Raw genomic sequence first — 25,164 nt, 5'->3', positions numbered from 1 at the left:
TTTTGTGTGATGCCAATGCTGCTTATGCCAGTGTGCTGAGAGGCTCCTGAACTGTGATGTTCAAATGTTCTTAGCAGGCATTTAGATGTGTTGGTGCTCTTCATGCCAGCCAGGTGTCTGTGTTTGACACACCTGTGTGGTTTCTGTGGCTCTGCTCTCAGTGGGAGCCGTGGTGCCCCTTTGTTTTCCACTGGTGTTCCTGTACAGGCAGTTGCTGCATGGAGGAGCTGGTCCATGCTGTGCTCCTTACACAGGGAAACAAAGGAAAACTTTTGTGAATAATTGTGCTGCTCCCAGGGAGCCTAAACCACACTAGGAATAAGATCTGACACAGCAAAGGGTGCCAGGGAGTGTGACTTCGTAGAACAGTTCAGAGGCTGGGAAATTGATATTGAACATTCTCTTCAGTGTCTCCTGGGGAGTCAGTGTGACAGGAGTTGTTTCTCCCCATCCTGAGGCTGTCCTAAATCCTGCTGCAAGTGTGGATCCTCCTCTCTGGGTTATGCTGTGTGTGCAGTATATCTTCCTCAAACAACAGTCAAATGGCACAATTTGTAGGGACTCCTGGAACTGCAACCCAGCTCTTAGCAGGAACTGGAAGTTAAACAGGTTTTGCACAACACTAAAGGATATAATGGCCAATAGAGTTAAAATCTCTTCAGCAGGCACTGCCAATCCAAAGGGCAGGCATTTTTCAATGATTTTTTTTTAATGTAATTCCATGAATACAATGAAGAGCATTTTTGCTGATACAGTGTGACTGAAGTGTTGGAAAGAAAGGGGTCCTTTGAGAAGCTCTGCTGGGAGCAGCATCTGCATGTCCTGCATGGATGGGATTCCCTTCTCCAGTGTGTCAGAGTTCACTTTCCTCTCATGAGAAGCTGCAGCTTCCCAAGGGGAGGAGTGGAAGAAGACAGTGCTTTGCACCTGCTGCTTGTCACACTATTGGGCTGACATTGGGTTTGGATGTTCCACAGGAATTCTTCAACTCACTTGAGCCTTTTCCTTAGACTGAGTGTTTCTCAGACTGTTGATCACTGTTTGGCAGTCTGGAGTCTCAGAGGTTGTAACTTTTTGTATCAAACTGGCTTATACGGATTTCTAAATATATATATATATTATAACTATATATGTAGTCTAAATATACAAAGTCTAAATAGATAACTATATAAATATTGTCTCAAGGAAGAGAGTATCATTCTGTCAGGAGCACCATGTGTCAGACCTGTAACTTCAGTTGCAGATCAAGAGAAGGCAGCTCTTGCCTTAAGTAGGCCTCCAGTTGTTCCGACAGTCATGGCTTTGGAATGATGACAAGGGCCTGTTTATTGCTATGGAGACATGGAAAAAGAATGGAAACATGGAATTATGTGTGTCACATACAGAAGAATGAACTCATACTATAAGTCTGCTCAAGGATCATGTTTTTCTTCCTGCTGGCTGTGGCTTCACAGCAGGAGTTAAGTATTCTCAAGACATAGTTGTGTTTATATATATATATATATAAATGTATACAAAGACTATAGCCATATGGATCCAGCTGAGAACCAAAGGCGCCTTTGTGAGCAGCAGCGGGCCAGCCGGGGTCTCTCATCCGTGGCCTCTCAGCCCAGAGCCGCCGCTGCTCCCGTTGCTGGGGTTTGCCGGAGCCCCGCGGCCGCGCTCGGTTCGTTCCTCGGCCGCGGGCCCGCCATGGCGCGCGCGCTCCGTTTACCCGTCGCCACGGCAACGACCACGCCCGCAGGACCCCTTTGCGCGCCGCCATAGCTGCCCACGCAGCGCCTGACGCGCGGGCGCCGCGCGGCGGCCGAAACCGGCCCGTGAGCGGAGGCGGCCGGCGGGCGCCTGCAAGCTCTGGGCGGCCCTTGTGTTCCGCGCTGTCGCGGAGCACGCTGGGAATAGGAGTCTCGCACTCTACGGCATTGATGGGAGCAGAGCGGAACGGGGACACGATTCCCAGCGTGCAGCGCGCCGAAGGGGGGGATGGGGCTTTGTATGCTCCGCCTCTCGGGAGTTGTAGTCTCGGCGAAAGCCAGGCGCGAGGGGGCGGGCGTGACCGGGACTGCGCTTCCCGTCGGGCGGTGCGGCTCCATTGTGGGCACGCTCGCAGCCCATTGGCTGCTGGCTGCGGTCGGGCCTCGCTCCCCTCCCGCTGACACAAAGCGAATCCAAGATGGCGGAGGCGGGCGCGGGGAGCCCGCACGGCGGGGACTCGGCGCCGCCGGGACCGCCCGAGGAGCAGGAGCTGAGCCGACGCCTCCGCCGCCTCTACCCCGCCGTCAACCAGGACGAGACGCCGCTGCCGCGCTCCTGGAGCCCCAAGGACAAGTACAACTACATCGGCCTCTCGCAGGGCAACCTGCGCGTCCACTACAAAGGTGCCGGGCTGGGGCGGCGGCGCCGGGTTCGGCCTCGGCCCGGAGCGGGACGGCCCCGGCGTGGCCCTCGGCCCGGCCGCTCGGCGGGGCCCCCCGGGCGCGGGCTGAGCCGGCAGCGGGTCCGGCGGGCCCGGGGCAGGGGCGCCGGGGGCAGCGCGGGGCCGGGCGGAGCCGAGCTCCGGGTGCGGGGCGCCTGCTTGGCCCGGAGCCCCGGCTGGGCTGCTCGGGCCGGGCTGCCTGGGCTCGGGAGCGGAGGCGCTGGGGAGCCGGGGGCTTTCCCCGGCAGAGTTGTGGCCTTATATAACGCTGTGCAGTGTCGCTTGCCCGGGCCCGGTGCAGCCAGACCGTCTGTTTACTCTGTCATCCTGCTTAAAACCCGGCTGAGGGCTCGGATGGCCCCGACACGCTGCGTAACTGGGGCTTTGGCTCCTCGGGTTTACACCAAATAGCTGCTCACAGACTTGTAGTGCGATGTTTTCCTTGTTCGCTATTGGAGCTGTTCTCTCTACCCACCCAGTGGAGAGCTGATTATTCCTTTTCCTGCCTGGCTAGTAAACACTGATGTCATTCCCCTCTTGTGTAATCATTTTTGTCTTCTGTGTACATTGGTCTTCAGATTATGTGTGTGGGGAGGGGGAGAGGTGGTACTGAGAGTCTTTCTCAAAAACTTCATAGTGAAAACAAAGGGAAAACTGAAATGCTTGTGCTGTAGGAATTGTTCTTGGTGGCAGTGCAGGGTTGTATATGCTGGTTCTCTGGAAAGTGTGCTTTAAATGGCTGGCTCCGTGTAGAAACAAATCCCTGCTGGCTTCAGATACTGAGGTTTTAGATCAGGATGTGTGAGAGGCCAGATCCCCTCAGTACTTACATTTCTGTTCTTTCTTAGGTCACGGTAAAAATCACAAAGATGCTGCCTCGGTCAGGGCCACTCACCCCATCCCTGCAGCCTGTGGCATTTATTACTTTGAAGTGAAGATCGTCAGTAAAGGTAGAGATGGGTAAGTGCCTCATTGCAGCTCAGTGGCTGGGGATGTGTCTGGCAGCTCTGCTGGACTCTGGCCTCCTTTCCGGAAGGGTGCGAGGTCCCATGGCTGCTGGGTGCCGCAGGCAGGCACAGCATGGGCAGGTTTTGTCCTCCTCATGAATGGATGTAAATAAGGTGGAATGCCCTGGAAGCAGAGGCACTGGAACAGCTGTGTCCTGAGCTCTTGGAGATAGGCACTTGTAAAGGATTCAGTAAACTGGAGGTCTCTAGTGCAATATGAAGTAAAATAGGTTTTCTTCTTGCTGGCAAGGTCTGGTCACTCTGATTTCTGGAATTATGATGCCTCAGAAATGAAGTGAAGCAGAAGGGAGGGACCTTGAGCTTAATTTTGGACTGCTGCAATGGTGTAGCTGTGGTGAGGAGTACTAGAGCACTGGGGAAAGCAATAAAGGGGCATTTCTAACAAGGTCTGGTGTTCTCTTGTTAATGTGGATTTAATTTTTACTCATTATGAAGGTGTCAGTCTGCTCTGTGTGGATGGCCCTGGCATTGTTCATTGTTAAAGGATGAATATGGCAGGAATATTGTCCTGGAAGGGAAAGCCACACAGGAGGAGGGATTGGGTGTAATTAATTAATCTAGTCCTTCAAGTGTGACATTTGAACTCTGACCAGTTTAAGGGTTGTGGGGAAGGGCAGCAGATGTTCCTGCTAAAAACCAAATGAAAGTGACAACTTGTTACAGTTCAATTTTTTTGCCGTCATTGTTGAACTGAGAAGTGGCCTACTTGTAAAGGGACTTGTGAAGGATCTCGGGTTGTGCTGCATTTAGGCCCTTGATAATTACTAGGTTATCTGCAAAGGTGGATGCTGGGCTGAATTCCTTCTAAATGCAGGGAAAAGATCATCCTTATTCCTTCATTTCACTGGCCTGGCTATTAACTGCTTGTTTATTTTGAAACACTGCCCTTGATTAGTTTATGTAACTGCTAAAACTGAAATAATTTGCAGTGAGCTTCAAGACAGTTTTCCAAAGAAATCACATTAGAAAAGGTCACTGAACAGCACTTAATCCTTGCTGCAGTCTAGATCAATCTTAAAGGGAGATAACAGAATTTTCTGCTTGTTTTCTAAGATCAGATTTTTCTGTATTAATGATGTGTTGTTTTTATTGTATTCTGTAATTACAGTGACTTTCCAGGAATAATTCCAGAGAGACAGAACCATGTGTATAAACACAACAACCTGAACAGGAGCTGCTGATAGCTCTGATCTGAGGTCAGGGCAGTGGCGAGGCTTTGAGAGCCTCTCTGATGTCTCAGCCATTCCTGTGCCTTGTTTTTCTTTTGCTGGTAGAGACAGATCCAACTTTCATCTCACACAGGGTGATGCTGGGGATTTGTGGTTGTGAATTTCCACTGTAGCTGCTGCCTGGCTGTCACTTGAGAAGGTGCTTTTGTGTTTCTCAACTTTAATAGTTTGAATTGTTGCTGCTGGAGGGCTCAGTGTGTTGTACCAGTGAACTGTGGCAGAGGTCTCTTCTGAGGAGGCTCCCCAGTGTTTAGTCCATCATGGTGACTTCAGTTTAAAGGATTAAAGGTCCAGACATTTAAAGAAAGGATTGAGGGAATGAAGTTTTCAAGCAGTGTAAGTGGCCTGTCCCTAGAAACAACACTGGAAGCCCTTTAGCAAGAGGAGAGGAAGAGGAATCCTTCTGACTCGTTTTCAGAATGGTTATTTCAGCCTCTGCCCTAGAGCTGGTTATTTGACTTCTGTATGAGGTAGTGAGGTAAGGATGTGAATTTGTTCCCCGTGTATCTCTTCCTGGACTTTGTGGTGGCATTTCACATTTAGGTTTAAAATGTGAGTGATTTGGTTTCGAAACAAGACTTACTCAAGAAAGGCTTTGGTGAAGTGAATTTCAGGAAGTGTTGAGGAGTCTGTACTCAAAGCTGTTGTCTTTCTGTGCTCAGCATTATTAGTTTAGGGCTCTGCACTCTGGTTAGATACTGACACTTGCTAATAAACAACAGAATCTAAGGTTTCAGATAAGAAATGGGGTAGAAGCTCCAAGTGGCTCTTAATGGAGAAGAATCCCAAAGCTCACACAATGCCTTTTTTCAGCCTGCCAAGGGATGTTGCCTGTGTGTGACATGCTCTGATAAGAGGCTTGAATTGGTATCAGGCAGTGCCATTTTGGATTGATGATGTCACTGTGGGAGAGAAACCTGAGCTATGGAGATGACTCAGGTGTCAGGACCACTTTTTTAACTTCTCCCCTGTGTTTCATTTGACTCAGGGGATTTAAAACCACTATGCTCTGGTTCTCTCCAGTTTTCTCCCACCACATCATATCCTAGCATTCAAAACATACATTCCTGCCTCCCCCTGTTTTCCAGGCTGAGAACTCCTGTGCTCACCCCAGAGCCAGCACAGGGGAGGAGGGAGGAAGGGACTGCAGCAGCACAGACACAAGTTTCTTTGCCCTGTCACAGCTGGTAGAAAAACGTCCTCTTTTGGACTGCCTTGTCTCCCCTGTGCCTTAATGCACCTGCCCTAGAAAAGTCCTTTTGTTAAACTCTGCTATCATTGGAATTTTCTGCCTCAGCATTGGTAAAATAATTTACTGGTGGATATTTCAAAGCAAGCACAACATCCAAAACGTCCATTTGGTGTATCTAAGAAACTTTTAAGAGTGATCAGCTTTTCTTAGCTTTGTATCTTCCACTGCTCATGAGATAAAACCACAGTCCTTTGAGAGGGACAGGCATGATTCAAACTTACTTTTAGTTGAATGGTGGCTATTTTTTATCCTGGTGGATTTAGTCTTAATTGATAAGAGGTCGTGTTTATTTACTGGGTTTGTTTTTTGTGCTGTTTTGTTTTGGTTTTTTTCTGGGAGAGGGGAGGCTGCCAGGATACTATTGAAAAATTGTCTTGACAAGGTTTCTAGGTAACATGGAAAAAATCAGATCTGTCTGTAGGTTGATCTGTTGCTAATTCTTGAGGGGGGAGATCTCTGAGGTTCTTGTCCTCGGAGAGCAGAGGAGAACTCAGTTTGCAGTCTCTAGTCCCAGCCCTCTTGTCACTTCTTTGTCTGTGCTGAGCACACAGGGAGTGGCTCCACAGCACTTTGGGATGATACATTTCAGGGTTGTGGGATTCTGCCTTGCATTTGCTGTATGTTTCCTTCCCTCATGCAGACAGACTGCTATGGTGAGGTGGTTCAAGGAAATAACTAGTGGAAAGCTGACCAGAAAATAATGGATGATGATTTCATCTATTGACATCACTGTCAGAAATTGCTCCTTTTTTTTTCACTTTAAATTGAGGACTGCTTTTCAGGGTTCCCTTTATTAATTGAAGGCTGGTCAATAAAGGCATGGCCTGATATGGGAGCAGCAGCCCCTAGTTCCATTCAAAGTGTTGTTGAACACTTTTATTTTAAGGTTTGCTGGTGGATAATTCCTGAGCCATTGTGTGCTTGTCTCCTGAGTGTTGTCAACTGGAACAAAAGGACAAGAGGCAGTGGGTCACAAGTTGTGGCAAGGGAAATGCCAGCTGGACATAAGAAAGAATTTTCCTTTGTGAAGATGGTTGTGCACCCTAACAGGATGCCTGAAGAGGCATTGGCATCTCCCTCATCAAATTTGCCTGGGAGAGCCTTCAGTGTGCTGACTGGTAGAAGTTTCAGAGTTATGCTTTGGGCAGAAGGATGAAGAAAGAATGTCCCAAGGTCCCTTCCTGTCCAAACCTCTCTGTAAATCTGTGGATGGCTTCCTTCCAGCATTCCTCAGATGAGCAGATTGGCAGAAATGCCTGTGACTCCTCTGTTCCTGAGCTGCCACAAATAACTCAGGCTTTTATCCTGGTGCTGTTTGTAACAGTTCAACCTTAGCTGTATTTGAAGCACTGAACTCTTGTCCTCTCTCCCTCCAATCCGTGGTTCTGTTTGGTGGTGATTTGTCAGCATATCTCACAGTCTCTGTTTCCCCACTAGATGATCTCTGCTTGGTAAACAGGAACAGGGAGAGACTCATCAGGGAAGGGCAGCCAACCCACAACTTAGAGGCTGTTGTGACTCAGAAGGACAAGTCACCCTTGTTGTCCTCTTTATGCTGGGGCAAGGTGACAGTGCGTGCTTCTGACTACCAGTTTGGTTTCTTGAGTGGTTTTACCTCCCCCAGCCACGTGCTGGGTTGTGATGGAGTGTGACTGGGGAGGACATTCCAGAGGCCAACCCTGATGATGCATGGCTTCTGAATCCTGGTAAAAGTCACCTGTCCTGCCACCTCCTCTCTATTTCTGAGCTGCTTTTGGAACAGACAGCCCAGCAGTCTGTGGATTGCCTTTGCTGTCTTTTCTGGGGATGGTTTGGTCTTGGACAGCTGCTTACTCATATTTTGGTGTGCTGGCATCCTGACCTCTCTGGTGGGGACAGAGCCACTGCATGTCCATAGTGACTCTGTGCAAACACTGCAAGTGTGCTCTGTGGGCAGAGGAGGTGCCAGGGCAGCCCAGTGGTTTCAGGAGGACTTTGAGCCATCCTAGGAAGCATCTCAGTATGGCTTTTCCTTTTGCCATGATGTGTTTTTGTGTGCCAGCACTAGTGACTGTGTTGTGAGCTCGATTTTACTCAGAGTCTTTTTGCTGGATCAGTACTCAGGGATTTATGTGTTAGGTGGAGACCCAGAAAGGCAGGAGAGGGAAGCTGGAAAGACAGAAGCCACAGGGAATGTTGATATCCTCTTCTAGCACCATGCCACAGTTGCTTTGAGCTGTGCAGCCTGTTGTCCAGAGATGTTGGTCAGCACTAGCTTAGGTTGAGAACAGTTTTCTGGGAGAGGGAGAAAAGAGTTCTTTGAGGAGAGTGGCTGAAGAGCTAATCGAGCTCAGTCCATACCATAGTTTATTTAAAATCTTCCTTTAGCTCTCATGCACAAGTGCACCATAAGCCAGACTTAAAAATAGCTTAGTTTCTCTCTGACTGAAAAAGAAAAATAAAGGTCAGATGTGTTGGTTGGTTGCAGTCTGTACATTAGTAACAAATCATCTGCCCCTTTTCCTTGCTTATGTTTCTCCTTGCCAACTTTCCATTTCTCCTCAGCATATGGTGAGTGTGATGGCTCTGTGAAAAGCCTTTTGCTCGTGTTCTCTAATGGGTTCCAGATGCTGACAGAGGCCTGTCCATGGAGAGCTCTGACAGCACTGGCTGCTTATGCTCAGACACCTTGGAGTGCCCTGCCTGTCTGGATGTGGCTGTAGGGAAGGGTAAGGGATATTCTATAGGAGCTGAGGATTTGTCACTGGTAAGCCTGTAAATAATTTATTTCCTCCCCCTTTTTTATTTTTTTCCATCCTGGTTTCCAAGAATCCAAAACCAGCACAGAGAGGGGGTTGTTCTGATTGCAGGTAGGTTTGCTTGTCTGAATTTATGCTATTCTGCAGACACTCATTTAAATGACCCAATACATAAATAAAGCCCCCAAGTAGATTCCATAAACAGTTCCTGCCTTGTTCCCATTTGCAGATTGCCCAAGCAAGTCCTGCTTGCTCAGCTACCAGCTGTGCTTGGTGCTCTCAGGTGTAGAGACTCATTTCCTGCAGAGGTTTCATGTCAATTGATGACACCTCATACAAGTTGTTATTTCTTTGTCATTGTTCTGCTACACTCTTCCAAAAGGGAGTAATATTGAGAGCTGTGTAATTTTCAGTGTAAAGGAGTCATGAGGTTGGAATATCTGATTTGCAGATGACAGCTTTTTTAATTCCTTTCTTTTTTAATCAATGAAGTGGAAATTTAAACAGAGTGTTTTATAACAGTATCATGGGCCATCCATTGTAATAGTTGAGTATCAATTTATCATTAAAATAATTTGTGAAATAAGGCAGTGAAATGGGAGCAGCGATGGTGATATGTGACTTTTCCACTTGTGATGTGTGGATTTAGGTATGTCTAAGGTCTGAGATTTCCTAGATTTCAGACTGTGATAATTGTTTTTGTTGTTGTTGAGGTTTTTTGTTCAGCTTCTTACGAAACTTTGCAGAGTAAAGAAGAAAAATTTCAGGAAGGGGTTATTTTTATTTGGTTATTTTTTCGTCCCCCCTCCCTGTGCTCTGAGTATCTGTTACAGAAAAGCAAACTCTAGGAAAATCAGCATGTTTAGTATATGTGTAAAACATTACTATGCTCAGTTCTTCAGAATATGTTTGCAGTTAAATCACAGAATAATGGGAACTAATTATTTACATATTCTAAGCTTGCAGATCTAAGGAATTCTGTTTATTAATTAAATTTTGTAAGCTGGATAACTTTTATATAGGGAAAACCTTTTTCTTTCACTTGAGAAGCCTTGAAATGGTGAACTGCTGAAGAACTTATCATCCAGTGTGAAGCTTTGACTCTTTTTCTTCAGCTCTTCACTGAGGCTGAATTGTGTTAATTATGTTATATCAACTCTGTGGCCAGATTCATTTTTTAAACTGCTTTTCTAGCAATGGGATTCACATTGTACCTGTGATGTAAGACTGGATCTCTGTTTCCACACTACAATCTGCCTGCTTGTTTACAAGTTCTTTGTAGTGATTCTGGTCCACATGAAGCCTTTGTCCCTTGTTGTGGAGATGTCAGTGTGTAAAGATCTGTGAGTTCAGTGTGTGGTGCTTTCCCAGCTCTGACTCTCTGCTGCTGTTTAAAGAGAAAGTGTTCTCATTTCACCAGTACATCTCTCAAAACTTCAGGTGTTACTTTTTCTCTGAGATATTTTCCTCATAATTAATCCCCCCTCCAGATCTTATGTAAATATTGCAGCTACTTCTTTCTGTAATTTCATTAATTATTAGCAGGTAAATCCTCCTTTCATAAGAGTTGTTACCATCCAGGCCTGAAGCAGAGAAAATTGGCCTGTAAGGATGTGAGAATACCCCTTAAGAGACAGCTAGCTGGTGATGGAGTGTTTTCTTCTAATTCTGTTGCATTTATATTGTTCCTCGTTTTTCAGAGGAAAAACCAGAGGCTCAAAGTGTCTGATTTTGAATCTGTCTGTTGTGATGGACTGAAATGCAAAATTAGTCACCAGAATGAAACAGTCCCGAAATGACTTGACCTCTTTTGGATGCCTTTCTGTTAGACATTTATGGTAACTCTTAACATCTTTTTTTACTGTTTTCTAGGCTTTGTTCATGGCAGAAGAAATGTTCTGTTACTTAGACTGGTAATCAAACAATCTTAATTCCATTCAGTGGTGGAAACCTGTTTAACTTCCCTAATATATTTTCAGTGACTATGAGCAGTACATTTGGAAGTGAGGTTTGTTAATCAGCAGGACAACCTGAACAAGAATCCTACTTATTCACTTGGGTGTAACCAGAATAAATAATCAGAGAATGAGTATCAGTAATGCTTTGTGCTGTTCCCAGACTTTAGGCTCCGTTTGCCACTGAGATGGTTTGTGTGTGAACTTTGTTGGATGTCAGCTGCCAAGAGTGGAAAAAAAAAATAAATTTGTGGGACATCTTTGCTTCAGCTACATTTGCATTTGACCACGGGGTTTGGGGTTCTGTTGGATGTGGGGTAGCAGATGGAGAAACTGGTTATTCTTGACAGATTTTAGTGGTGATTTTACTCTGGTGGTCCTTGTATTGTGCCTTTCTTTCTCAAATGGTTCTCAGGTCAAATCTTCATCTCTGTATTTTCTGTCTTTCAGTGTTCCTATAAACATTGTTAATCTGCATCATTTCTGAAGGTAGCATAGACAAGAGATGGGTTTGGCCCTTCTTAGAGCTGGCAGCTACCAGTTGAACGTGATCCTAAAGCTGGAAGGGAGCTGGGAATATGATACCTTGGTCTGTCAAAAATAGCTTTTCATTCTTCCTCTGTCATTTTGTCACTAATTACTCATAACCACCCTGAGATGATGTGTTGTGTTATGTTATGGATTGCTGCCTCACAGTTTGTCCTGCTCACTCACCTTCCCTTCCACAGTCTTCAGCTTTTAAGGATTCTGTGTCTTTCTAAGGGCTGATATACAACGGACTCCTCCTTGCCTCAGGATACTTGTAGTTGTTTTTAATGAGCTCTTAAAAATTTTATTTTCTTTCCTTTATCCCCTTCTTTTCAGCCTTTCATTGTTTGTTTTACTGACCTCTTCTTGGGGAATTGGGATTCTTCCTGGAGCCCATCAATGCTGTTTCTGAAGCACCATCACAGAACAGCACAATATGCACAAATAAAACCAGAACTACTTCCACTCCAGAGATTATATTCCATTATGAAGTAGTTCCAAAATATTTGTTGTTAAACTGAGGAATTGGAGACTTTTAGAATCCAGTATTTTACATGCCATAGGTAATTTTTTTAAACAGATGTAACTTGTTTTTTCACTGCCTTAAAACAATGTTCCCCTTCCCCCACCAGAACTGCTACAATGTGGTTTCAAGTGGTGAGATGATAAGGGTTATCATTTCTAGCCACTCTTTAAACCTGGCATGAAGTCAGGACCCACCTCAGACAAGAATGATAGTTCAGAGCTTTGCACAAGAGACTGTGAAAGTCTTTGAAATGCCACCAGTGTGGTGTGTTATTCACCCCTAACTTAATAATATAGTTTGTTTATTTTAGATTTAACTGTGCATGTTGAAAGAGTGGGGTGCACGATAGCTGGGAGGACAGGATTCCTACCACATAGGTGTGGTTATTAGAAAAGACTGCAGGATACAGGAAGCCTTTGAATCACAAACCTCTGGAAGAATGGAACATCCCTTGTTTAACTGGTGGCTCAGTGGGATTGCTTGGCTTTGACTGAGCCATAAAATGCCAATCCCAGGAATTTCTACCACGTGTCATGTTAATGTTGGTACACAACAAGGGAACGAATGCTTTACTGGAAGTCATGGCCTAAAAAACAATTTTTATAACCTCTCTGGTCTTAACTCTTTCATGTTTGGACCTCAGTGCCTGTTGGCATCCCTGGCAGTCTTATTTTAGCCTCCTGTACTGTGCCAGGGTGGGACTGGCTCAGAAAAGAAGAGTTTGGGCTCGTGGCCATTAGCCATGCTAAACCAATATATTTTTTTCCCTTTTGTTTCCCCAGCTTTCAGATGGGTTGAATTTTGTCTGCCATGTGGGTGAACCTCAAGTGGCAGGGATTGTTTCACCATCCTGACTTGGTACCTTTCAACAGGTTAAACAATAAATACAGGGGAAACCTGTATTTATTATTTATACTGTCTTCTCCTGGCAGAGCCTTAATAAATCTGCCTTGCTAATTGTCAGCTAGTGTTAGAGATGAGTACTCAGTCCAAGTTTATTGGAGAAAGTCTTGCAGCATTTTGGGTACAGAAATACCTCCTTTTGTTGAAAGTATACTGCTTGTCCAGTGAGGAGCATGGGCCAATTCCTTTTTCCCTTCTGCCCTGCCTTTATTTTGCACACAGCAGCGCTTCCCAGGTGCTGGGTGCTTTCTGTGGAGATGTTCTTTGCTCCTGGGATTCTTGAAACTGAAGAATGTAGTACAGGTCTACATGAGTTCTGTTGCTTGTTCTCCTCTGTTCTGCTCAATGAGTTCTTCAGTTCTCCACTGAAAAAGCCAAATAGATGCAAATCCTGGAATTTCAGCATTGGCCACTTGCTGTCAAAGGGCAGGTCTGTTCTGAGGTTTTTCTGCTGGGTTCACAAGGATTTTTGTGGGTTTGCTCATACAAAGTAGCTTTAGAGTACACAAAAAAACTCTTACGTTGACTTTTTGGCAGGTTCTCTGGGTGTCATGTTTGTTCTGGAGAAACATCTTTTGACTCAAAGAATTGCTTCTCATATGGGTGGATTCCCCTTCTGGGACAAACTAAACACAGCCATCAGTGTCTCCTCTATTTCTGTGACTGTAATGCTTAGAGCAGCCTCATTAAGAGATTTCTTTGTTTCAGTTTAGGTCAGTCAAATGTTGTCACTCCTGTGAATAACTCTTCCCATTGTTTTTCAGATAATTTCTGCCCAGTGACAATCTATAATTCTTCCTGAGTCAGTGCGTTTGAGATCTTTTCTTTCTTTAAGAATTAAATTTTAATTCAGAAGTGCAGTCATCATGTTGGTTTTCCGTATCTTTTCCAAGGGAAAGTCTTCTATTGACATAAACAAAAAAAAACCAACATTTTTTTTTTAAACATACATATTTAAAATGCAGCTTTAAAAACATCTGCACTGCAGAGTCCACCACCCAAGTTGTCTTAGGAGGCAGAAGTGAATGCTGTCCTGTTTGGATGTCACTGTGCTGGAGCAGCTACATGTTGGTGTTTACTACTGAAGTACTTGGGAACTGGGAATGGACCCAAAAAGCTTTGTGACTGAGCTTAATCTTAGTCATGGTACTGTAAGACCTAGAGGAAAAAATCCTTGGAATACTGCTGGTTATGTGTGGAGCCAGCATCTTTTCACATGAGAGCTTTTTAGCTTTTAACCAAGGTCCTTCATTCTTCTGCTGAGGCCAAGAGGAGCCAGGGCATGGATAAGCCAGACAAGAGTTGATGTTGTGGCTGATTCAGTCACATTTTCTGAAGCATCCAGTGCTGGGCAGGGCTGAGGTGAAGTAGGAGTCTGGAAAAATTTGGTGCTATGGTAACTGCCAAGGCTGCTGGTGAGTGGAAACAAGAGTGTTCTGACTGAATCACCAGCATGTGTCTGCGTTTATTTTTGTCAGTCTGCTCTATTTGGAATTGGTCTACTGATGCAGCATTTTTGAAGTTTCAGATTAGGTGTTCACTGATGAGAAGATGGTTTTAGGAGGTCATTTTTGCTTAGCTTTGCATCTTACCTATGATGGATAATGGATATAAATGCATTATTACCCCCAAAATTATGTTTTTCTCAGTTTGAGACTGGGTGCTGACATTCCTGTGCATCCTTTTTTTTTTTAAAGAGTCTCTTTGAATCTCTCAAAAAGGAACTCCAGTTAAGGGATACCCCACAGGAAGTCTGTCCACACCATTATGATCCAAAACCAGGTGTGATGCAGGCGGGCCATAGAGATTTATGTTGAATGATATTGAATATCATAATTGATTCTTTATGTAAAAAAAAAAAAAAAAAAAAAGGCAGTAGTTTGCTCTTGATGATGCTCACAAATACTGTTTAACTAGTATTGCATTTGTTGCATACACAAAACTGATTTGGAACATTTGGAATCAAGGAAGTGAGAAGCTGTTCTGCACCAAGAAGTTCAGAAAGCATCTGGTGCTTTTAGGGGTGGTAGAGTTGAAGATTAATTTTTTTTCCTCCCAATTTTCAAGATAATAGAGTGATTTTTTTTTTTTAATTTTTTTTTTCTCTGAGGCTTTATTGATCTTAAAGCTCGTTTCATCCATTACTTCTGGTACATAAATTGATTATAGATGGGAAAAGCAAAGTAGCACTTTCTGAAAAAAACTCAGCAGTCAAATCTGTGACAATTTGAAGTTCTGGATATAAACTGTGGGCTATGGAGTTGAAACTCATCATGGTGAGGGAGTCTGTTTTTATTTTAGGTTGTCTGCAAATTCTGTCTAGAGTTCTACAGCCATTATGGTCTTATTTTTAAAGTTTGTCTTGAGCTTTAAATGGGAGCAGAAGTTGAAGAGCAAAAAACTGTGAACCAGGAAGGTTTGTGGTCATGTTCCCTTTTTTTAGCAACATATTTCCATGGTGTTGTGTATCTAGATTAAAGTGTAATCTTAAATTTAGAGCTTGTGGAGTTGTAGTTGCTTTTTATAAAAATATAAGCTTCTAGTTTCAATTTAAAGCTGTTTTCTGGAAATGGAAAGATACTATTGTATAAATTTTGTCTTTGGTTATGTGCATCAGATTTGCTGCTGTACACAAAAGAGGGGGGATGAATCTGCATAGAAAATAATGAAGTTAAGCAGGATAAGCCAAAGTGGGTGATGACCTATTTTATCTGAATTTGACAATTCCTCTGATTTCCAATGTTTTCCCTGGTGTTGCCACCCTTATGGTGCAATACAGTGCAGAGACCCAGCAAGGGATGGGGACAAAGGGCACCCATGGAAGTGCTGCAGCTGGGATTGCAGTGAAGCTGTGCCGAGGCTGTGTGCAGAGGTGTCCTGTCTGTTCAGTTCTAGGTCTGTTCATGTCAACAGCAGCAGATGCAGAGGCAGAGGAGCAGACAAGCACCCTCAGGCAATAAGGAGGGATGGAGCTGCCTCGTGGCCCTGTGCCAGCAGAGCTGTGTGATACTGAAAGGAAGGAATCTGACACCACCACATGACAAAGTGGCCACAGTTCTACAGTGTTTTACCTTCAGCCGAGCCAAATAGATCAGGACATAAGGAACATTGCCTATGCCAAGAGGCACATCCTGCTCTTTGAACAAAATTTGTCACAGCCAACAAATTCGGGAGGTCAGGAGCTTGGTGATGTGACCTGATGAGGTTGGTGGGGGTGGTTCTGCCAGAGAAGCAGAATGGTCTGATCCTGGACAGGACTTTGCTAAGTGTTTCAGACCTGTCAGTGTCAGGATGAGCTCTCTGGTGTTATTGCTTCGGGCTTTGATGGTGCTTTTACACTGAGTTGAAGCAATTGGGTGCTTAGATTCCCCTCAGGCTTGAACAATTGGCAGAGGTGGCACTTGTCTGCTCTCATAGAGCTGAGTGCAGTTGTAGCTGTGCACCAGGATCCTGCCTACTTACACATGTAGTTGGAAAAAAAAACCACATGGCAAAGCCCACCATGTAGTAAGGAAATCTCTGTAGCAGCAGAAGACTCCAGACTCAGTAGAAATACAGAAACTGAGCAAGAACTCTCTTATCTGCCAGTGCATTAAGAAGGTTGCAGGGAAGAGCTGGAGTATTCACTGCAGATACAGGGGAAAGTCTTTCACACTGTGCCTGGAAGGCTGTAAAAATATCCCCAAATTCAATTTATTACAGATGCATGTATGTCAGATGACACTGTGAGGCTGAATTTTTAGATGCCATAAATGCCTGGTTTGGAGAGGTTCTTGTGAGTCAGGGAACTCATGAGGATGTAACTTCTGACTTGTGCTCTGAGCAGTGCAGAAAATATTTACAGCAGAGGTGTGTTTAGAAGTTGCTCTGCAGCACTGACCATAATCACTCATGTTTGGTATCCTTTGAGAAGCACTATAAAAGGTCCCCAGACTCTGCCACTTCATTGTTCATCCAAAAACCCCACCACCCAACAACAAAAAAAAGCCAGAAAACGAACCTTTTAAATTGAAGAAGCTTGTTTAAGAATAGCTAATAAAATCAGAAAGGTAAATACTTTGAGATGGTACAGAGACTGTTTAAGAAGACATTTTATTGGAGGACCAGACAGTTGACAAAATCTCAGACCACAGGGATGAGAGGTAATAGCAATACACACCTCAAAAGTTTAAATTTTATTCAATGAGAAAAATTGAAAGAACAAACTTTTAAGCTTAAAAAAACCCAATAAGGTTATGTCCTGTCCAAAATGAGTTGAGGGACATTTGCCTAAAGGTCTGCAATTTTAAAGGAGTATTTTTCCTTCCCAACACATCAGGGATGGGAAGCAAGCTAGTCTCTGAAACCAGGAGATAATGCAGGAGAACTTTTTAGGAAGAACTCTGAAAACTGGAATGTTTAGAGGCTCACAAAATCCAGTCTTCTGCTGTTAAAGGATTATCCTTCTGAAGTAAAAGAGTTAATATAGCAACAATGTCGTTTGTCAACAAAACACATGCCAATTTTGTTTTTTAAATGATAACCTGGTTTCTGTTAAGGATTAACACAACAGCCCATAAAACACAGGAACAGATCATTTGGGTTGTCTGGTCTTCATTGAAGAGTTCTAAAGAATGAAATAGTTGTGCCATGGACTATGGAGTGTGACATTTAAAAAGTCTTGATTACAGAGAAGAGATGTGTGTCTATGGGTTTTTTTCCCCCCAAAGGGATCCAGAGGAATGAGATCACATAGTGCTTCTTCTAATGCCTGTCTCATCCCTGAGATCTCTGTATCAGAGCAGAACTTTCCTTGTTGCTTTTCTTGAAGTGAACACGAGGTTCAGGAGTGAAGGACTCGGGGTGGATGTGCAGTGTGTGAGTTCAGGGCTGTGCTGTACAGCAGCAGCCAGTCTTTCCTGGATGATCTCATCTCCTTGACCACTAGGAAGAGAGCTGGGTTTAGCTGGAATGATCACATCAGGACTGGTGTGTGTGTGTGGCTCAGGGAGTTCTGTTTTCTCAGCCTGCTCAATATCCTGCTCCATGCACCACAAGCCAGGAGTTTGCTGCCTGTCTGCTCTTTCTGAGCAAAGGAAGGGTCTGGATCCTCTGGGACCTGCACTTCAGAAGCAAAGCATGTTTTTAAAAGAAGGGATTGACTTATTTTAAAGCACTGTAAAACTGGGCTTCAAGGATTTGAAATCTAGAGAGTCATGCTACCAAAACGTGGAGTGTAATAAGAGAGTGTCCCATGTTTGCAAAGATGGTCTCTTCTCCCAGCTAACAAGATGGCACAAGAGGACATAGCCAGAAGTTGCTCCAGGGAGGTTTAGGGTGGATATCAGGAAAAATTTTGTCATGGAAAGGTTTGTCAAGCGCTGGAATGGGCTGCCCAGGGAAGTGGTGGAGGGATTTGAAAGACGAGTAGCTGTGGCACTTTGGGACGTGGTTCAGTGGGTGAGCTTGGCAGTTTTGGTCAATAGTTGGACTTGACAATCTTAAAGGTATTTTTCCACCAAAACAATACTATTTCATGCTATTAAAAAAATTATAATCTAAGATTTGATAAACTTATTGATCTCTAAGGATCAAAATTTCAGTGTAAACAATAATCAGTTATTGCCATTTCCATGTGACAGTGACTGAGGGAAGTCAAGGACAGGGAACAGTTTCTGCAGGGGACTTAACGCACATAACTTGAAGAAATGTAACTTTGGGGTGAAATTTTGAAATAATATTTTCATACCTGGTTAATGTTTTATGGAGCAGGTGGCCAAGGACGCCACAGGAACAAAACTGCTAGAGTAAAAGAGCAGCAGGACACTGCCTCTGGTATAGCTGGATTCTTACTTCTGCAAGAACAAGAGCCCAAAATTTCAAAGCTCAGTAGCCTAAAAATATGGAACTGTGTTGAAATAAAACCTGAGCTGTGCAACCAGAGGATATTAAGAGAATTGCAGACTATGGAAATTAACAGAAACAGAAGACACAAAATAGGAATGTGCATAAGTATTGCAGTAAGGAAGAGGAGACTCTGTGAAGGCTGGCTTTGCCTTACTGTCCTGCTGGATAGGTGCCAAATGATTCTTGTGAGGGCAGAGCAAACAATCCAAACTTGATACAAAAAATGGCCTCTGAGCTGCCCCTTAGAGTGCAGGGTCAAGCTGTGTCCCACTTCCATGGAGAAGTGAGTTCAGTTCTTATTGCAGTCAAAACAAATGGAATAATAGAGATCAGGAGGGGGAGGAATAGAAACCAAAGCAGAGAACATTGTTGTGTTATCTGTAACAATCACCTTGGGTTTGTGTTGTGTGATGCTGGTGGCTCTGGTTATTCTCTGCTTCTCAAAGAAGTTACAGAACTGGAAGTGTAGCAGGAGCACTGGGGTAGAGATGAGCTCCCATGAGAACAGCTGAGTAGGCTGAGATTAACCAGCCTTGAGAAGAGACTTTTGGGGGGTCAAGTGTGAATCAGGACTTCAAAATCCTCAAGAAAGGTGTCAGGGAAATGCTTTTCCTCTCTTTTCCAATTTTAAAAATGCAAGTGTGAAGAAAAAAAATGTGTTGGACAGGAATTGAATGGGGAGCTGTAGGGTGTTGCGTTTTCAAAGAGCTTACAAAGGTTCAGAAAGTGAGATTGTGTAAAATATCTGCTGAACAATGAAAGAATGTTCTTGGAAAGTACAATTGTGTGCTCTGTCCTCTGCATCCACTGTCAGCTATTTCTGGAGACAGTACATCAGGCTAGATAGACACCTGTCCTCATATACTATATCTGCACTTCGGTGGTTTTTTACTGTCTTGTTAATCACCTATATAAATAGACTTTTTCTGATATATGAATAAAAATACCTCACAAATACCAAATTGGAAATTAAATTGCTGATTGTTGTCCAGTCCTTTTCCTACCAATTAAGAGCTAAAGAGTAGCTGTAGTTGTGCATTGGAAACCTGTCAGTTACTAAAGGAGACTTATATTTTGTCTTGGATTCAATAAAAGACATGAGTAATGGAAAATCTTTAGTAATTTTGTCATTCTTAAATAATTTGTGTGTGGGTTGGGTTTATTTTAGTGCTATATTTCTGCTGCAGGGAATCTTGTGCCATTCTTTTGATTGACTGATATTTTATTTGGTTTTTTTGAAGGTACATGGGAATAGGACTTTCAGCTCAAGGAGTCAACATGAACAGGCTTCCTGGTAAGTCACTCTTAAAATTTGTTTTGATTTACAATCTGTGTTAAATATTCGTTTGAAATAAAGATTTTTCTTTATGTGTATAAATTAGTGAATGTGTGTTTCTATTAATAAAATCGCATTACTGTAATTGTCTTATATCTGGAAGTTTCAACCTATTGAGTGTTATCTGAAATTGAGTTACTGGTGTTGTCAATGCAGACATGATGATTTTAGCAGATAATAGAAATTAAAACTTAACTAATGAGTAATGGGTAAGACAACGAACTGTCAGACAGGTAAACTCTTCTTTGTGTCTGAAAAGTAAGTAGGAAAATCATTTTGAATTTAATCTGTATATTCCACTTGACAAATTTATATGAAAGAATCTGAAAATGACAGGATAATTGGTCTGTTGTATTGTCTCTCTTCTTTCCTTCTTCCCACTGAAAGACTAGAAATATGAGAGTGGTATTTCCAGTTAATGTTGCTTCTTTTGTTTGAAATGTGAGGTTTGCTGCTGAGTTGGTTGAGTGGCTTCTTTTAAGAAATAAATAATTGGTAACCCTTCTTTGACAATATCCAATTTATTAAGTACAATAACAATTTCTAGATATGTATTGATGCAGTGACTTCTATACCAGAAATTCTTTCAACTGGGCTTGAAATTGGAAGTTTGTATTTGGTAGAAAGTAAATGTTCTCCAGATGCCAAAATGAATGACAGCTGGTCAAAAAGGTTTTTTTTGCTGTGGGTGTTACTTCTGGTGAAGTTGTTTTATAAATGATATCTATATTCAGCCCTTGTTATAGACCTTGGTATCTGGAAAGGAGAATGTTTGGTGAATGTCCTAACAAAAGAAAGATCTAATAATTGTCTTAAGGAGAATGGTTTGAGTGACACCTGTGCTTTAAAAAATTTGCATCTTACTGCAAACTATATTTGTTAGTAATTGTTATGAGAACTGCACCAGTCACTCCTACTCTCTCTGCACTTTCTCTCCCCCCAGTCCTCCTGATCCAAGTGGGTTTTGTGCCGTGTACAAGGCAAAGCATGACTCTAGTCCTGTCATCTCTTTCCAGGGTTGTAGTGCTTGGAAAAGGGGTTGTTTGGCTACTAATGGAGCCTGTTCTGTTCCAGAAATGGCTCTATGGCATGTGTGGTGGAAAGATGGGGGAATGTCTTGTAGACTCAGCCTTGCAGATGGTTGATTGGATTATGCTCAATTTAGGACTCTCCTGGGGTTACAACACAGGTACATACAGGGCTCAGTACTAACCTGAGATGGTGTGTACTGAATGTCTCAGGTGTGCTGTCCTGAAATTGAACAGCCAGTGTAATTTCTTCTTTTTTTTGTAATTTCTTCTTTTTTTTTTTTTCCCCCTTTGGTGACCAAAAATTACCCCAACCACTTCTGATAAATGACTTAAAAGCCCAGGAGTTACATGGGCAGCATTTGTGGCCAGTTTGAGTCAAAGTGCCTGTATACCACTGTCATTTCTAGAGTGCATGTGATGAACATGGAATTCTTTTCTCTCAGTGAAATAAAGCATAAGTGAACTTGAGACTTGAGATAGTGCTTATTTAGCAATGAATTGTACAAATTTGATCCTATGAACCTGTTGTTTGTTTGATCACATGCAGATTATGCTGCCAAGAGTCATTCTGTGGTCATAGTTTTAAGTTGCTCTCCCATCATTTGTGGAAGTTTAACTGCATGGCTCTGTATTACAGCTCAGTAATTATCTTCCTAGCTTTTGGAGAATGAGTGTGATTTTTTAAAAATATTTTTTAGTACATTGTTCAAGTAACTAAAGTGAGAAACACATTTCCAGGCTTAACTGTTATCAGGTCCTTCCCAGCACAGAGTAAGTGAGAGCTCACAAAGAAGTGACAGACTTTGGAGTCTTGACTTGGCTTCATGTCAAAGTGTAATTTCAACTTTTTGTGACCTGAAACGCTGCCAGGTTTGTCTCCTTAGACCCTTTCTAAGTCACTTCTGCTTTAACAGATCGAATTTCACTCAGAGTGCTGCCAGGGAAGTGTGTAACCACTACGAGTGGTGGTTGGGAGCCTGGTACAGGAGCCAAAGTTGGTCCCTTTATTGTTCCCAGTTCCACCGGAGATCCTTGGTGGCACCTTGGGAGTCCTAATTCAAAGAACAATTTTGTTGCTGGGTTCTGTCTCAAACTCCTTTTCCCCCAACAAGAACAAACACTTTGGCCATATCTAGTTCCAAGTCAGGGCATTTGTGCTTTATTGCCAAATTTATTTTGGCTTCAGTCCAGCTGGGTGCTGGTGGGGGTAGTGCTGAGCTTTCTCTGAAGGTTACAAGTGTGATTGGAGCCACATGAGCTGAGTTCCCTTAACTATACCTGTCTGCATTGGGAATAGAGGCTGCTTTTAATTGGAGAGTTACCCGATTCAAGGTTTCTTTTTGCTGTGCTTTGAAATTCAGTCACCAGGTCTGAAATAATTGTGGGGTTATTATTAACTACCAACTTTTGTGACCCTCTCATATCTTGATTTTTAAAAATTTTTAATACATTTAGATCATTTACTAATAAGCATTCTACTTGAAACCAGTGGCTTTTAGTGAAATGTCTGCTCACTTCTTTCCCCACATTCATTTTTTTTTCACTTGTGCTCAGCATTTTGGTATTTGAGGATGAAATTACATGTTGCAGCTGAACTGATCTAACTCCGTGTCATCAAAGGAGAGAAACCTGACCCTTCCCTCCTCCCCACCCCATCTGCACAGTCACTCTTCTTCCCTGGTGCAAGCCTTTGGCTCTGCCTCTTGTCACCTTGGCCAGGCCAACTTTCAGGCCAGGCAGGAACCTGCCTGTCTCTGCTCTGTTGGGCTGATTCCTTCAGGATTCATGGAGCAATGCTCTTACTTGTGCATCTGACATGTAACATATCTGCTTCCTTTTAAAATTTTTATTATTATTATTATTTAGTCCTCAGTCCAGGAAGTTTTTTTGAGCCCTGCTGAAAATGTGTTGGTGGTTTGCTACAGGTTTCACCAAACCTTCATAAAACAGGAAGATGATAAGTGTCCTGTCCTTAAGGTGGATGAGATTGCACACTGAAAATGAGTCTCCCCTGCATACAATGTTCTGCATTAGTTCAAGTCTTCATGCATTTCATTTGTTTGAGCTCTTTGAGGGTAACCCAGCAGGAACATAGAGCCAAGCAGAGAGGGAAGAAGGGATGAATCTCTAAGGTAGCCGCAAGTTCTTAATTCAGTTAAGATGTTGTGAAACCACACCCTTAGGCATACCCTGCTTCAGTTTCTTAAACAGCATAGATAGGAATTGGCCAATCACTTTTAGAGACTTTAAACACCCTCTGGTTAATAAATGACTTGCCCTGCTATGCAGCATTGTGCATGCTGAAGGGAGTGCCAGCTTTCACTCACCATTCTTTGGTTTGTAGAAACACTGGTATTTTTTTCAGCTTGCTTTTCAAACAAAAAAGATACTGCTTAGCTTATTCACTATCTGCCTGCTCCAAACTCTCTGTTAAAAGAACAGTCTCTCAAGAATGTTTTATAGACTTGAATTAGTGTGCAGCCAGATGAATCAGGAGAATTTGGTATACAGAAATCTGTTCCCTATTGGGCTTTGGCTTCTGGGTCTGTAGTGCTTTGAGCCAGGTCAGCAAAACCAGAAACATTTTGTCCAGGTGTATTGAGTCTTTTGTTCAGCAAAAGGTCCTTGTGAGCAACCCATTTATCTAGACATAAAGATAAAATAGGAATGAGCCCTGGGAATTAAGAATTCCCCATGCTCTCCTCCTCTGTGAAAGCCATCCTTTGTCCTTCATTAACCAATGTGTGGACTGGGCTTTTCATTTTAGCTTTGTTTGGAGATCCTTTCCTTTGAATTTTCTTGCTTGTAGGTTTCTATTGACATTCGTAGGTAGGACTTTGTTTTTTCTCAGCTTGTTTTACATGCTGTCAGAGGAGATGCAAGGAAGGAGATCAAGACTGTTGAGGACTCTGTCCTCCTGTTCCTTTCTTTGAGAGGAAAAAGTTACTTGTTTCTTCCTTAGGGATGTTCCCAAGGGTTTTTCATGCTGGTGTTCTCCCCTCTGGGAGCAACCAGAGAAGAGAGGCTGGGTAGGTGTTGTATCATAAAATCATAGAATGTCCCAAGTTGGAAGGGATTCACAAGGATCATTAAGTCAAACTCCTGGTCCTACACAAGTAAAATTGTCATGGGAAGATATTGTCCCTCATCAGAGTTAAGGATGGGTTTCTGCAGAGGCTTTGTATTTAGATTTTCAAACCTCAATTCCACAAGGCTCTGGCAGCCTCATGTATCTTAAGTTAATTCTGCTACAAGTGGGAAGTTCCACTGAAGTCTTCCAGATTTTCCTTCTAGCCAGTTTTGGTTTGGTTTTGGTGTGTGTTTGTTCTTTGTTTTTGTGGTCTGGTTTTGGTTTTTTGTTTTTTTTCCTTTTCTTTTGTTTTCTGTGATTGCCATGGAATCTTTCTACTTCAAATGTATATAAGGAAGCTTTCAGTTTATGCTTTGGTTTGTTACTTTCTGTGACTCCACTGACAAAGGACCTGTTCTAAAGGACTCAGTCCTAGTGGTAAATGCAGTAATTATAGAAGCTGAGACCTCACCAAATCATCTGATCTGAAGTGAATTCAATTATACATTAGTCCTGCCTGACAGGTGTGTGTCTAAACCAGTCTTTCATTATTTTTCTGGCAGCTTCTTCCAACACTGTCCTTGTGTTGGAAACTTTTCCTGATGACAAAGCTGAATATCCCATGTAGTCTGAGTCTATTCTTGGATCACGTGGAGGTGGAAAATAATTAATTTCTTTCCTATTTGTACTCTATACACAAAAACCTCTATCATTGCTTTATGGTCTTCTCTCCAAATCATACATCCCTGACCCTTCCCTCTTTGCCAGATTTGCTTGATTTACAACAACTCTTGTAGATGTTTTCTGAACATTTAATCACTGGATGTATCACAAGCACCAGTATCTTACTTTTTATAGTAAAAGAAAACATTAACATTCAGAGCAGGTCCAGGAAGTGGCTCTTATCCCATCTTGCAAGCAAGGGCACAGGAAAATCCTTGCCAAGCTTTCACAATTCTTAAGGCTTTAGCAGAAACGGGAGGAGAAGAAGCTGCTATGGTTACCTGGGAAAGGAAAACCTTTGGCTTCTAGAGCAAGCAAAAGCCCAAAGGATGGGATTAAATACATGAGCAGTATGTGGCAAACAAGCAGTGAATCAGTCTGCTTTCAGAGCCTCTTGGCTGCATCAGCAGCTTGGACACATTGCTTGATTTTCTGTCTTTAGAAGTAATTTCTATTAAGTTTATTTATTTATGCAGCTGATGAAGCTCTGGCTCGTAGTACCTTATGGTGTTTGTCCTGCTGCAGAGCTCTTTCAGAACTGTC

At 43.1% G+C, this 25,164-nt stretch overlaps 1 protein-coding gene across 4 annotated transcripts in view; it reads left to right on the top strand.

Annotated features, from left to right (window-relative positions):
- The first annotated feature begins 2,081 nt into the window (after positions 1-2,081).
- The window catches only part of LOC106860919 (ran-binding protein 10), a 60,758-nt gene continuing 37,675 nt past the window's right edge, over positions 2,082-25,164 (top strand). For 2 of the 4 annotated variants that reach the window (XM_088172010.1, XM_088172009.1), the window contains exons 1-3: positions 2,082-2,378; positions 3,265-3,376; positions 19,703-19,755. In XM_088172010.1, the coding sequence (XP_088028136.1) occupies positions 2,174-2,378; positions 3,265-3,376; positions 19,703-19,755 (370 nt within the window). In that variant the 5' untranslated portion in view covers positions 2,082-2,173. The remainder of the gene's footprint in view (positions 2,379-3,264; positions 3,377-19,702; positions 19,756-25,164) is intronic. The other 2 variants (XM_088172013.1, XM_088172011.1) reach the window with 2 other exon arrangements.

This window comes from Sturnus vulgaris, chromosome 12 (assembly GCF_052056855.1).
Source record: "Sturnus vulgaris isolate bStuVul1 chromosome 12, bStuVul1.hap1, whole genome shotgun sequence".
NCBI classification, from domain to species: domain Eukaryota; kingdom Metazoa; phylum Chordata; class Aves; order Passeriformes; family Sturnidae; genus Sturnus; species Sturnus vulgaris.
Note: the sequence above shows the minus strand (reverse complement) of the source record. Positions and strands in the feature narration are given on the sequence as shown.